Genomic DNA, 14,310 nt, shown 5'->3' on the forward strand with positions numbered 1-14,310 from the left:
GTTAATCCCCTCTCACCGCATCCCTGCACCCAGTGCCCCAGCAGAGCTCGGCTCTCACCTTAACGATGTCTTTGGCCTTCTCTTTGGTCTTAGATGTGGAGCTCCAGCTGTCCGCGGTGTACTCTAAGTCGTCATATTCCGAGAGCTTCCTGCAGCGCTCCTCAGCCTTTCTGTCCAGCTCTGACTTGCGCATGAACCGCTTCTCACAGCTGAATGTCAGTTTTGAACATCCAGGGATGGATTTGTCTGTGGCGCCGAGGAAACACATATTAGTTGTACCGCTCTAAGGAAGGGGGGTCTTTCTAATGTGAGCAAGAAAAGTCACCAGAGCCACAGTCAGGCCGCATGCTCCTCAAAGCTTTCAGATTCATGACACCAGATATCGCTGTTCAGTGCACGAGTTATTCCTGGGACTTATTCCATGTGTTTGAGACATAGGGCTAGTGGTTAAAGTAGTTTTCCATCTTCCGGCATGGCTAATTGACAAAAGCAAGCGAATCATTGCTAAACACACACCTCAAAGTGTGAGCCGTTTTTTAAAATAATTAATTTTTATTTTATGTGCATGGGTGTTGAAGGCGTCAGATCCTCTAGAGCTGAATCTAAACAAACACGATCCGCCTTCTAGGTTCTGGGAATTGAACCTGGTTCCTCTGGATGAAGCAGCCAGAGCTCTTAACCACTGAGCCATCTCTCCAGCCCCTCCCCGATTTAACACTATTCAGGTTTTATTTTTATCATGTCTTATTTATTGGGAACATGCACATGTCTTCGTGCATGTGTGATGGTCAGAGGGCAATTTTCTGAGCCATCTCTCCACCTTCTAATGTGAGCGATATTAAAAACAACAAACAAACAAACAAACAAACAGCCCTTATGTGAGGTCTCAGCGTTTGCATTAGTTTTTTACATAAGACTGTGCTCCCTTGCCTAGATGGGGACTTCTGTTGCTAGCAAAAGGTTAACGAGCTGCCCCACCCCAAGTCTTAACATAATTCCCAATAAGCGCTCACGGAGTGAGCTTAGTCTGTTTCCCAGCCAGGCATAACAAAGTCCTGAAGCGGCATAGCCTCTCAGCACAGCGATTCTGCAGCCTCCTTCACCCTCGGGTCCCTGGATCTGAATCTTCCTACCCCAAAACAGAGACAGCTGCAAAGCTCCAAAGAAGTCTTCGCAGGGCCCTAGTCCATGGGACTACTGGGAGCTTGTCCATGCAGCCTGGCACGGTTAAAACTGATGCTTGCATACAGGCGTCACAGTGACCCTTCACCTGTCCAGCGATGCTTACAAACTCTACCTCCTTTCGTAAGCCTGCAGCTTTCCATCCGTTTGCTCTTAGGGTTTGCCGTCCTGGTTACAGGAAATGGGTCCAGCATCATGTTACCCCCCACACACACTTTGTTTCCCCCTCCCTCCCTCCCTCTTTGTCTGTCTCCTAGCCCATTCTTCTCTTTACTTTCAGTGTTTGAAAAAGCTTTTCATTTCCGGAAGGGGGAAGACCCTGGTCCACTCTGCCTGCATCAGCAACTTGACTGTGGATCTGAGTCCTCAGCCCCTCCCTTTGCTGGACCATTCAACTACATCTACTATGTATATTGATTTGCTGGGCAGCCAACCGGGGACATCAAATTCCATGTGGTGGAGATGGAATATTTGCCTTTAAGGAATTGAACTAGTGAAGATAACAACTAGATAAAGGGAAAGCCCATGCGCAACTAAGCAGCAGCAGGAGTGAAGTCCCCACCATCCACCAGAGCCAGAGCCTCTGAGCTCCACCAGAGTGAGGATAGATACCTTTGGGCGCTGGGCAAAATGGCACGGGATCAGTGTAGTAATCTTCTGTACTGATTAAGTGATGCTTTTGCATTAACTTGCTGTCTATACACCACCTGAAGACTGTCTTCACTGTGGGGAAGAGAATGGGACAAAGGCAGTTAAGGCAGTCCCAGGGAGAAGCAGCTGAACCCACACCTCCAGCTCCAAGCCTACACTTCCCAGGAGAGTTCTCAGAGTCCTGTGGTGAAGACTTAAGAAGCCATTGATTTCTCAGCCACTCAGTGGAGGCTGACAACTGGGCCAAGCTGTGCATGACATTATTGGGATAAAGTAGTACCATATGTGGAGTCTGTGGTGGCATAAGATCAAGTGTGGCAGATGCAACACAAGCCCCAGTTCTTCATCCCAATGTTCCTTGCAATGTCACTAGTGACAGTGCAACCAACAGTCCCGGTCGGGTGAGTCCAGGTTCGTGGCATCTTTTTTTTTTTTTTTTTTTTTTGGTTTTTCAAGACAGGGTTTCTCTGTGTAGCCCTGGAACTCACTCTGTAGACCAGGCTGGCCTCAAACTCAGAAATATGCCTGCCTCTGCCTCCCAAGTGCTGGGATTAAAGGCGCGCCACCACTGCCTGGCTGGGTTCGTGGCATCTTATTAAAAGAATTAGATTAGCACACACAAATAGCAAAGCTGCAAGGAGCTCTTTTCAAAGAGACACAGGATGCCGACTGCAAGGGCTGCTTGAGTTAGAGCGCCCAAGGGCCTGCGCTATTGTTTAGGGCTTCTTTTGGTGGAGTCCAGGAGGAGGAGCTGGTGGCTAGGGGGTGACCTGTGGGTGGATCTTGGTTTCCATTGATAGATTTGGATTATGCAAGCCTTCCTTTCTTGTGCATGTCCTTTTCCATGATGCATCTGAGCTTCCCCCCCCCCCCCGACTCTGCCCATCAACAGAGAACTTCCTTGTCTCTTCATCTCAGACACCAGCATAAAAGCCACGTGGAGAATAGCTGAGCCCAATCTACAGCAAGCAATAACTATAGCTTCAGCCAACTCCCATGGACCTAATGGCACATTAGAGAAAGCCATTTAATAGAGAGGAAGTTGATGTTTGCAATTGATGAGCCAAAAAAATGATAGTAAACACACACATTATAATATAGAATATAATATATAATATGTAACATTTAACATGTGACACATATATGATATATATGGTATAGTATATTTTATATATATTATATATCATATATTATGTGTTACAATTTGTAATATATAATTAATATATAATGTATAATATATATGGTTTATAACACTAGTGTCTACAAACACCAACTGGACATGGATGCCCTTGACAAGCGACATGAAGGAGGCGTGATCTTACTCCGGCAGATGTGAGGAGGAGGGTTTTGTTAAAATAGACTTTTGCTGTATTTTAATTACATGTGTTTGTTTATTACATGTCTGTGGGGGCCTGTGGGGGCCATGGTGGATGTGTAGAGGCCAGAGGACAACTTGCAGGAGTCAATTGACCTTCTATCAGCGGGTCCTGATGTTCAAACCCTGGCTGCAAGGCTTGGCAGCAAGCCTTTACACACTGAGCCATCTGCTTGCTTTGGACTCTGGAGTAGTTAGAAATTGGCATGCAAACTAAGGAGGCCTGAGAGTTTCCATGTCCCTCTGCCCCTGTGCAGGTGTAGCTTTATCCGTTACTGGCATCCTCCTAAGAACAGCACACTCTTTGCAAACAATGAGCCTACACTGACATACCACCATCACTCAAAACCCACGTTCTAAGAGAGAGTTCACTCTTTGTATTACACAGTCGGTGTTTACATAACTCTACAATGCTATGTACGGGGGCAGTCTTCTTGTGCTCTGTTAGAAGTTCCTCTAGGGACTGGGCTGTAGCTCAGTTGGTAGAGTACTTGGCTGGCATACATAAAGTCATGAGGCCGGTCCCTAGCATCCAGCAATAAAGGTGAGCAGTAATCGTCTGCCTTCATGGGTGCGGACAGGAATCCGGAGATTTGGTCTAAAGTTAACAATCAGAGCCAAAAGCAGAAACTGCTGCTGGCATAGCAAACGGAAGGCAGCTGAGTACAAAGTATCAAAGGCTAAAGAAGAGAAGGCCGGGAACCACCATGACTAACAGCGGTTAGCATCCCTGAAGCAAAGGTTTCTTAATAAGTCATCTGAAGGCAGCCCCAAAATAGCCTGGCTGGAGAGAAGGCAGGGTTAAGGGGGCTTGTTGCTCCTGCGCATGTCTGGTGGCTCACAGACTAGAACTCCAACTGCTGGGGATCTTCCACCCTCTTCTGGCCTCTGTGGGTACTACACTCAGGTGCATAGGCACATGTAAAAATCCATATAATAACTAAATCCATATAATAACTAAAAATGTCAGTCAGTGGACAAAAATCCTCATAGCCAGTAAGTAACCCACAAGCTACTTCTTGGGGCTCATGGCCTCTCCTTCCAGAATCCCCCGGGGTCCTTCCCTGATGGATCCTGGAACCACAGAGAAGGTGCCCTTTTGGAAGTGATGGCCCCCACCCTCCCTTGGCAGGGAAGATTTGGGTGGGGAGCAAAAGCTATGCCAAGTAGACACCGTCCAGCCTAGTTCCATAGGTTTTGTGATGATCATGTGTCAGAAGGAAGGAAGGGCCATCCTCTTTTCTTTTTCTTTAAAGATTTATTTATTTAATTTTTTAAAGATTTATTATATTTATATGAGTACACTATAGCTGTTTTTAAACATACCAGAAGAGGGCATCAGATCCAATTACAGATGGTTGTGAGCCATCATGTGGTTGCTGGAAATTGAACTCAGGACCTTTGGAAGAACAATCGGTGCTCTTTTTTTTTTTTTTTTTTTTTGGTTTTTCAAGACAGGGTTTTTCTGTGTAGCCCTTTCTGTCCTGGAACTCACTTGGTAGACCAGGCTGGCCTCGAACTCAGAAATCCGCCTGCCTCTGCCTCCCAAGTGCTGGAATTAAAGGCGTGCGCCACCACCGCCCGGCGCAATCAGTACTCTTAACCGCTGAGCCATCTCTCCAACCCCCAACCATCCTCTTTTCAAACCTTCTTCTCCATTCTCCCAGGGTTCAGGAGTCATGGTGGTTTCTTTGCTCCTTTGTTTGTTTCTCAAGCTGGCATATAAACTAATGGGCTCTTTTATAATATTTGACATACGTATCATTGCCCATTTTCAAGGCAGTTTAAAAAAAAGATTTTTAAGAGTGTGCATGTATGCATGTGTGTGCAGGTGTGTGTATATATGTATGTACATATACATGTGTGTACATGTATCCACGTGTACATGTGTGTTCACATGTGTGTGTATGCATGTGTGTGCAGGTGTGTGTATATATGTATGTACATGTACATGTGTGTACATGTATCCACGTGTACATGTGTGTTCGGATGTGTGTATGTGTATGCATGTGGGTGCATGTGTATACATGCCTTGAGGGGGTAGGTAGAAAGAGCAATGCTGGGAAAGGCCAGAGACATCAGATCCTCTGGAGCTAGAGTTACCCGTGGGTGTGAGCTGCCTGTACTTGGAATTAAACTCAGGTCCTCTGCAGAAGTTGGCCATGCTCTTCCTACTGAGCCTTCTCCCCAGCCCTCACCAAGTCAGTTTTTTTTTTTTTTTTGCACATCTTTGAAGAGTCTCTTTCCATATCTGACCTGGACCTATAAAAACCTTGCCCTGATGACGGTCTTCTTCCTTCTGGGATGGCAGGCTTCACCCACCCTATGGCTACTGAACACAGCTCTGCAAGGGGCTGGTTGTTCCGGTCCACAGAAGCTAGTGTGGAGCAGTGGCCAGCAAGGGCAAGAATGAGCACAGAAGCTGTTCTGTGGAGTCATGACCTCTGTCCACCCATATGGAGAAGTGAAAGTCTCCTCACCGTGTGACAGCTGTGTTGGTGGTCAGGATGAGGCACTCTGTGCCTGGGATAATAAAGGCAGCTGTCTGTCTCCATCATTGGTACTGTACATGGGGAATGTGTCCTAGGGTTGCCTGCCCTGCCCTGAGATATAGGGACCAGATGGATATTTGTAAAGATGCCCTAGGGTTTTTTCTCTACCACTTTTGAAATAGAAGAAAGACATATTACAAGCAGGGTGAGAAACCAGAATAAATGATGTCTGTTCACTATTGGGTCACTGTGCTTGTGCACAAAGTGAAATCCCAGCATTTGCAAGGTGGTGACAGGCAGATTCCTGGGACTCACTCGCCAGCCAGCCCAGCCTACCCGGCAAACTTGACAGGAACAGTCAGAGGAGAGGAAGCTGTGGTTTGGCTGCTGGGACCTAAATAGGACCTCTGGGTCAGGGACCGATGTTACACCATTGCCAAGTCCCTGGCTTGGAGAGTCAAATGCTGGCCACGTGGATCAGTGCTCTTCTGACCACTCAGCGTGGTCACTCAGCGTGACCGTGCACGCTGGAGTGTTTTGTACTGGTTGACTGTCATGTCTGCAATGTACTCTCCCAATATTCAGAAAATAAAAAAAAACACAGTGGTGTGGATATATATAGTACAATATCAACAGCTGCAGAGGTAGAGGCAGACAGACAGACAGACAGACAGACTGACTGACTGACTTCACACCTACCTGGGGGCAGTTTGACAGGAGTCTCCACGACATGTAGCCTGTTCTGTTTGGTGGCATGTTCTGTTTCCGCAATATCCCGTGCACGGGCCTGGATGATATGTTTCTCCAACATGGCAACCTCATCCAGACGCTGTTTGTAGATGGCTCGAGCCTGCAAATGGGCATTCAAATGCACAGAAATCTGAGGAGATCCTACATTTTGGCTCGACCCTGTGCCTCTTCACATCGGGGCTTTCAGCCAAGCACCGCAACACAACTATCAAAACCCTCTGGTCCAACCCACCAGACTAAACTCTGAGGTCAAGAGAAGGAAATGGCAATTCCATAGTGTGGTCAGTAAGAGTCAAGCCTGGTCCTCTGTCTCCTGGTTTCACAGTAAAGAGAGCTTCTGCCAGACTGTGAAATGCAAACCTGTTTTGGTACAGCAAAGTAAGGCTACCCAGATCTTGATTCAGACAAGGTCCATTCTAGGTCCATCAAACATAGCCAGTGTGCAGCTTCCAGCTGGCAGCCTTTACTTAAGCTGTTGGAAGGGGCCCACCGGAGATGGCATCTTTTTTTGCAGAATCCACATCAGTGTACCTAAAGCCATGGCTACTTTGACCCAAAGAGAAATGTGATCGGGTAATGTGCTACCCAGAGAAGATTACTGTGGTGGTTTTTTTGTTCGTTTGTTTTTTGTTTGAAGGCTGTAAAGATGACTGTTCTTAACAGTACTTGTTGCTCTTCCAGAGGACCATGTTCGGTTCCTAGTACCCACGCCAGCCAGCTCACAACTGCTTGTACCTATAGCCCCGAGGGAATCGGATATTGTCTTCTGTCTTCCACACGCATGTGTTAGAACACACAGAGACACACATACATACACAGAAATGAAAAATCAACAGTTTTAAATGTGTGTCTGGATGTGTACATGCATGTACATGCAGAGCGCGGAGGAAGGTAGTAGCTGCTCTGTTTTATCACCTTTCACCTTTTTCTCTAGAGATGGGGTCTCTCGATGAACTTGGGAGTAGGCCTGATGGTCAGCCATCCCGGCAACCCTCCACCTCAGACAATGTTGGGGTTATAGGCAGGCATAGCCATGCCCAGATTTTTATGTGGGTGCTGGGATCTGAACTTGTGTTACAAACTCCAACATGGTGACCTCATCCAGACGCTGTACCTGCTCTCCAGGACCCAACCTACAGAATTTTCCAAGTTACTGGGTCCCTGTCTCACTTCACCTTCTGTGACTCAGTCCTGCTTTTTTAACCCTTGCAAACCTTATACCCCAAAACTCTGCCACGTTAGCATTGAGAGGTCTAACCTGGCTGCCCCCAGCATATGCTTCAACTTCAAGACTGCTTAGATAGACAAGTCAGTCAGCCATGCTTCTAACACACGTATTTTTGGACTCAAAGCAAAGTATTCACAGGGCGGGGAAATCCCAAGACAGCATTGCAGGAAGCTAGCACTTCTCGTTGCTTTGCTGGGACTCAGACTTACTTAGTCATTCTTGGTTTTTTTATCTACTGGGGGGCACGTATGCTATGGTGAGCTTATGGATGCCAGAGGACAACTTATGGAAGTCTGTTCTCTCCTGTCATGTGGGTCTTGAAGATAGAAAACTCTGGTCATTTGGCTCAGCAGCAAATGCCTTGACCTAAGGAGCCACCTCTTCAGCCCTAGCCATTCTTTAAAGTAGATGAGTGGGTACACAGTGGAGGAATGGAGGTAGTGGCTCAGTCTTCTTGTGGACGGAAAACTCCTCTGAGAAAGCAGAGCCCGGACAGCCTTGAACATCAAGTACCGTGCTTAAGTCAAGTGCCCTGCTCCTTGGACTTCCCAGAAAGCCCTGATCCTAACACTTGGATGTAAGAGTTGGGATCCTACCCAAAGCCATCAGTGAATGGTTTTTCACTGAAGTGACTTCCTTAATCTTCAAAGTCATACAAGTGCCATATAGTGGAGGCGGGGTTCAAGCCCCAGCATGGGTTTTGAGCTTGTTGGCCTAAACATCGAACCATGCAATGTTTCTGTAGACAGAAATGGGAAAGACCAACAGCCAGTGAGGCCGCATGGAGCTCTGATCAAGAGAGCCCAGGGCTTCCAACAATTTCTGTGGGCAGAGAGGCCCCGTTTTCCCACAGGAACTGCAGAGATCCATAACCATCAAAAGACTGAGAATAGGGAATGCTGAATCCTGAGCCATCAGTGGGAGTCCTGGATCCCTCCCTCTGAGGTTCACACAACATTAGGTGGGGACAAAAAAAGGCAGAGGAAGGGTGGAGTGAGGTGGACCGGTGTTTTCTGGGAACAATTTGGCTACTGAATGCTTGATCTCACTCTGCCATGATTACCTGCCTAAGATAGGGTCTGTCAATATTCTGCCACCAGGGAGGAGGGCTTAATATTTTGTGTGTGTGGGCGTGGGGAGTGGGTGTCAGCAAGCACTTTTACCTGCTGAGCCATCTTACCAGCTCCTAAATTTTCTTTTTCCCGTTTTTGTTTGTTTGTTTTGCATTGCTGGGGGTTGAGGGTAAGCCAGGCAAGCACAGGCAACACTGAGGTGTATCCCTCTGGAAATGTATTCATGGCTACTGAGTCCTCCCTCAGTTGCCTAGCACTGAGCACAGCACACAGTAGTTATGTGTTAGAAAGGAATGAATGAAGCTAGTCTATGTCGTATAAGGAGAGAGTAATGAACAGAAAGGAGTGAAGAAGAAAAAGGAAAGGTCCGAGAGGCTGATACAGGGGAGAGATGGGAAGGGAGTCCTCAACAGCCAGTCACAAAGAGGCAGGATCATCAGTCTTGATCCCAGTGCAAAAGAGGAAACCACGTTGCTGATCCAGAAAATGCCTAACCATGACTGGATCTGTCCGCTCCAGTCGTTTCGTTTATATTTGCAACATATAATGTGCTTGTGCGCCGAGAAAGGAGCTGGAGGTGTCATTTATATGCATATGTATAAAGTTTGGATAGGGTTCTTCACTTTGGCGCGGCTGCATCCGGACCGTATCCCAGGATGCACCCGCTATACCTGCTGCAGCTGGTCCAGGAACTCCTCGTGGCGCACATCCTCACTGCCGCGGGCTTTGATTAAGCTGTCGCTCAAGTCATCTCCGATCACCTGGGCGGTGTACAGGTTTCGGAAGACTCGGGCAAGCAGATGTGAGATATCCTGCGTGCGCAGGGAGGCGGGGCGCAGACGCAGTGTCTGCGGCTCAGGGAGTGGCGGGAGCGCTTGGAACCCGGCGCGGAGGGACCGCGTAGGGAAGCCGAACTGGCAATGATCCATGAAGATGGTCGAGGATCGCAAGTACTTCCTGGTGGACCAGCTGGGCTGGTGCGGGGTAGAGTCCATCAGGGTCTCTGAGGACATAACGGCCGAGGAAGCTGTGGATTGCTGCTCTTCCTTGATCTCGGGCTCCATGGCAACAGAGACGCTGTAGACTTCGCATCCCACTTCTGCTTCCGGCTCCGCCCCTTCCGTCTAGCTTTTCCTCTAGAAGAGCGTCATCCCTGTCGTCATCTAAAGGTTTGCATTCCTAACGTACAGATGGGTGGTCTAGGCTGGCTCAAACTTACCATTCCACCTCCGCCTGCTCCTCGGCCTCCCGAGTGTTGGACACTGGAGAACGCCGCTGTAACATCTAGCATCTCTTCTTCTTTTTTTCTTTGTAAAGCTTTATTTTTATTTTATGTGTCTTTGTATATATATATTTTATATATGTGCAGTTGCCGGTGGTCGGATCTCCGGGAGTTGATAGGCGGTTGTAAGCCACCTGACATGGGTTCTGGGGTAGTAAATGTTGCTCCCCTGTCAGAGCACTATGTGTTCTTAACGGCTGAACCATCTCTTCAGCCCCAGCATCACCCTTTCAGAGGCGGGCTTATTATGAAGTTTGATGGACAAAAAGATTCACTGTCGTGCTGGTCTGACTGCATGCAGAGCCATGTTTCTTACTACCCAAGTGTCGCCATCCCTATTGTAATTTGCTCGGAATGTTCGTCACATATATTGTTGTTTGGTTGGTTTTGTTTTAAGTGATCCCTTGTTTTTGCTTTTACTTTGAGACAGCGTCTCACTCTGAAGCTCAGGCTGGGCTGGAGGTCACTATTGAGACCCGAGCTGTGGCTCCCCAGGAAATCATCCAGCCCTTCACTGGCAGCATTAAGAACCAAGCAGCCATCAAGCACAAACGGCCACTGTTGGTGACCCAGTCTAAAGCCCTCTTTTGTAAGGTGCACTCGTACTGGTCCATTTCTCTAGAGGGGCCGCACACCTTAATCCTAGTGTTCAGGGGGCAGAGGCAAGCAGGTCTCTTGCGTTTGAGGCCAGCCTGCTCTACAAAGCAAGTTCCATGCCAGCCAGGATTATTTAGTGAGACTGTATGAAAAACAAAAAATAAGGGGGCTGGAGAGATAGCTCAGAAGTTGAGAGCACTGAGGTCCTGAGTTCTATTCCAACAACCACACGGTGGCTCACAACCACCTGTAATAGGAATAGGATCTGATGCCCTCTTGTGGTGTGTCTGAAGATAGTGACAGTGTACTCACAAACATAAAATAAATAAATAAATCTTTAAAAAGTAAAAAATTAAGCTGGGCAGTGGTGGCGCACGCCTTTAATCCCAGCACTTGGGAGGCAGAGGCAGGCGAATTTCTGAGTTTGAGGCCAGCCTGGTCTACAAAGTGAGTTCCAGGACAGCCAGGGCTACACAGAGAAACCCTGTCTCAAAAAAGCCAAAATAATTAATTAAATTTTTTTTATGTATGTGGGTGTTTTGCCTGTGTGTGTGTGTGCATGTGTGTGTGTGTGCACCATGCTGTCAGCTCTGTACCTCTAGATACCCTTTCCTAACTAACACAGATGCCAAAATAGTCACTTTCTACTTAGGTGTGAGTTTGCTTGCCTTACAGCTCTAAACCCACTTCCTGAGTCGAGTCCCCAGGATGTTCACCCACAGACCTGAGCCATTTCCGCTACTCTTGGCTGGCCCCCTCATCTGTTCTTTGAGGGACCTTACTGTCCAGATGTAGGAAAAGCAGAGGGCCTTGTTAAGGTGTGCACTGGAAGGAGCAGGGTCTGGATGTCTCCCTGCTACATTCTTCCCTGCAGGGAAAGAGTTAACCCAGCCAGGTGAAATGCCCATGGCCAACCTTTAGGTACCTGGGACCCTGAAAGCATTTCCCAAATATCCTGAGTCTGTTTCCAGGACCATGGCAGGCCTCCTCTTTAACTGCCTGCTCCTAGTGCTGACTAGAATGTGCATTTTCTACACACACACACACACACCCGGTTCTCAGTGGTGTGGGGAGGGGCTTTGCTTGAGGAGAGTAGCAGAATAGCAGTCGAGTGTGCGTGGCCCTCATGTAAGGGAGGTTTCCCAGAACGAGTGGTCCTGTCATTAGCAGCTGCTCCACTGCAGACATGCTCCCAGGCGTTGGGACAGTTGATTCTTGCTGCTCTTCTGTGCTTCTCTACTCTCTACCCAGATGTCCTCACAGAAAGTCACAGGGGGGCTGAGCCTGTCACAGGGAAGCCCCCCATCCCTCTCCTCTGCATGCCCCGTCTCACTGTCTGCTCAGCTGACCCGTTCAAGCCAAAGTCTCTCACAGTGTTCAGCCCTTCTGGTGTCAAAGGTCACGGCAACAGTCCTCATGCAGGTGGCTCTACAATCCCCTCCCTGCCTGTCACCCCAACTTCTCTTGCTTTCCATTCTCCTCTCTTCACCTATTCTCTGTCCGTCTGGCTGTCCATCCATCCATCAATCTGTCCAGTCACCTCCCCAGGGGACTCTGTGGACACAAAGGGAATTCCTGATGAGTCTCTCTCTTCATTTCATAGTCTCTCCTGCAGCCTGCGATAGTGCTGTTTATCTGTCTCTTGGTTCCACACACTTCTTTTTTTTTTCGAGACAGGGTTTCTCTGTGTAGCCCTGGCTGTCCTGGAACTCACTCTGTAGACCAGGCTGGCCTCGAACTCAAAAATCCACCTGCCTCTGCCTCCCAAATGCTGGGATTAAAGGCGTGCGCCGCCACCTCCCGACTCCACACACTTCTTTTACTTTATTTGTTTTATACTTCCATACATGAAGCATTCTCTATAGTCATGAGTCACAAAAACAAAATCTCAAACAGTCCACAAAGGTAACAAACAATGTTGGGTCTGGTGCCATAGTTTTCTCATCCCAGCTCCTTAGGAACCTGAGGCAGAAGGATTAGAAATTCAATGTCTGATCTGGCTACAGAGAGAGTTCAAGGTCAGCCTGGGCAACTCAGCAAGATCCTATCTGAAATGACAACTAGAAGGATTGTCGGAGGTGTGGTGCAGTGGGAAAGCACTTGCCTGGCATTCGAGGGCCCCAGGTTCAATCTCCAGGACTGACAATAAACTACTATTTAATAAAAGTGTTTTCAGCTCTTTTTCACTGGATAATTAGATTACCATATTGTTACAACTATTTTTCCCTGCTTATACAAACACTGATATTTATAAGATCGTTTTTATTACTCAAAAAACACAACACCATGCTATTTGTTATGGCCTTTTCTTCATTTACTCTATCGCACTCTACAGGGACTGTGCTTGTTTGTGTTTGTTTGGCGTGTTTTGGTTTGTGTTCTACTGTGAATGCTGCCATCAAGAGGACCTTCGCTCGTGTTGGTACATACTTCGTGTAGCTGTATAATATTTACGTGGGTGGGGTTAATATGCCAGAATTCCACAGCCAACGGTATGTAGATTTTAGCATTTGACTCCCAGAAAGATTGTATCACAGTAGATCCCCATCGGCATTATGGGAGTGCTTCTGAGTATTTGTCTGTTTGTTTGTTTACTGTGGATGTGTGTAAGCAGGTTCATGTGGATGCCAGAGGTCAGAGGTCAGAGGTCACCTCCCACTTTTGTTCCTCGGGATCCGTTTGCTTTGTTTTCTAGTTGCTTATGTGTTTGCTTGTTGGAGACAGTGTCTCACTGTGTGGCCCTGGAACTCATCATTCAGACCGTACTGCCCTCAAACTCAGGAATCTGCCTGCCTCTGCCTCTTGAGTGCTTGGATTAAGGGTGTGCACCACCACGTCCAGGTCACGTTGTTTCCTGAGACTGTTTCCTCAGCCATTTTAAATATGCTTTGAATCATGTCTTCAATTTTATCCATAGCCCCACATCCCTTCCCCTGAACTGCCTGTTCCTTGGTCTGAAAGTGTCCAATATATCCAAAACAAATGCTAAGTTCCGACCTGTATTCCAGATTCCTGGCCAGAGCCCTCCAGGCATCCTTGAGTCTTCAGTTTCCCTTACAGTCCCCACCCTCAATCCTGTTGGGTCTGCTTTTCAAAAAACAAAACAAGGGTTTGAGAGACAGCTCAGGGGTTAAGAGTACTGTCTGCTCTTCCAGAGGACAGGGTTTCAATTCCAGGCACCCACATGGCAGCTCACAACTGTCTGTGGCTTCAATTCCAGGGAATCTGGTACCTTCACAGACATACACGCAGGCAAAACACCAATGCTCATAAAATAAAAATAAATGAATCCTAAACAAAAACAAACCACATTTACTTTCATTTGTGTGTGTGTGTGTCTATGTGTGCACGCACGATGTCTGCGAGCTGTGTTCATGTGGACACGGGCACCAAGAGAGGCCAGAAGAGGACATCGGATCCCCTAGAACCCAGGTCCTCTGCAAGAGTGACACATACTCTCAACCTTTAAACTTTCAGCAGCCCAGCCTTCTTTCTCTCCAGCAACGACTGGCTCTATTCTGGAAAACTTTCTGGATCCTTTCATCTGCAGAGAGCCCTGAGAGGCTGAGGCACCTTTCACCCCTGTGAATGACTTGACCGGAATCTCTTCCCTCAGGCTCCCTGCTGTAGGCCATCCATGATGACTTCTTCCAGCTACCGGAGACTTTCCCAGTGTGACT

The 14,310-nt window shown here is 47.7% G+C and overlaps 1 protein-coding gene across 2 annotated transcripts in view; it reads right to left on the minus strand.

Annotated features, from left to right (window-relative positions):
- Positions 1 to 9,815, minus strand: part of Dlec1 (DLEC1 cilia and flagella associated protein) — a 51,180-nt gene extending 41,365 nt beyond the window's left edge. For both annotated transcript variants that reach the window (XM_028767381.1, XM_028767382.1), the window contains exons 1-4: positions 9,423 to 9,815; positions 6,400 to 6,550; positions 1,795 to 1,905; positions 59 to 246 (exon numbers count right to left, since the gene is read on the minus strand). In XM_028767381.1, the coding sequence (XP_028623214.1) occupies positions 59 to 246; positions 1,795 to 1,905; positions 6,400 to 6,550; positions 9,423 to 9,815 (843 nt within the window). The remainder of the gene's footprint in view (positions 1 to 58; positions 247 to 1,794; positions 1,906 to 6,399; positions 6,551 to 9,422) is intronic.
- Between the last annotated feature and the right edge of the window lie 4,495 nt (positions 9,816 to 14,310).

This window comes from Grammomys surdaster, unplaced genomic scaffold, assembly GCF_004785775.1.
Source record: "Grammomys surdaster isolate TR1022 unplaced genomic scaffold, NIH_TR_1.0 172, whole genome shotgun sequence".
NCBI lineage: Eukaryota > Metazoa > Chordata > Mammalia > Rodentia > Muridae > Grammomys > Grammomys surdaster.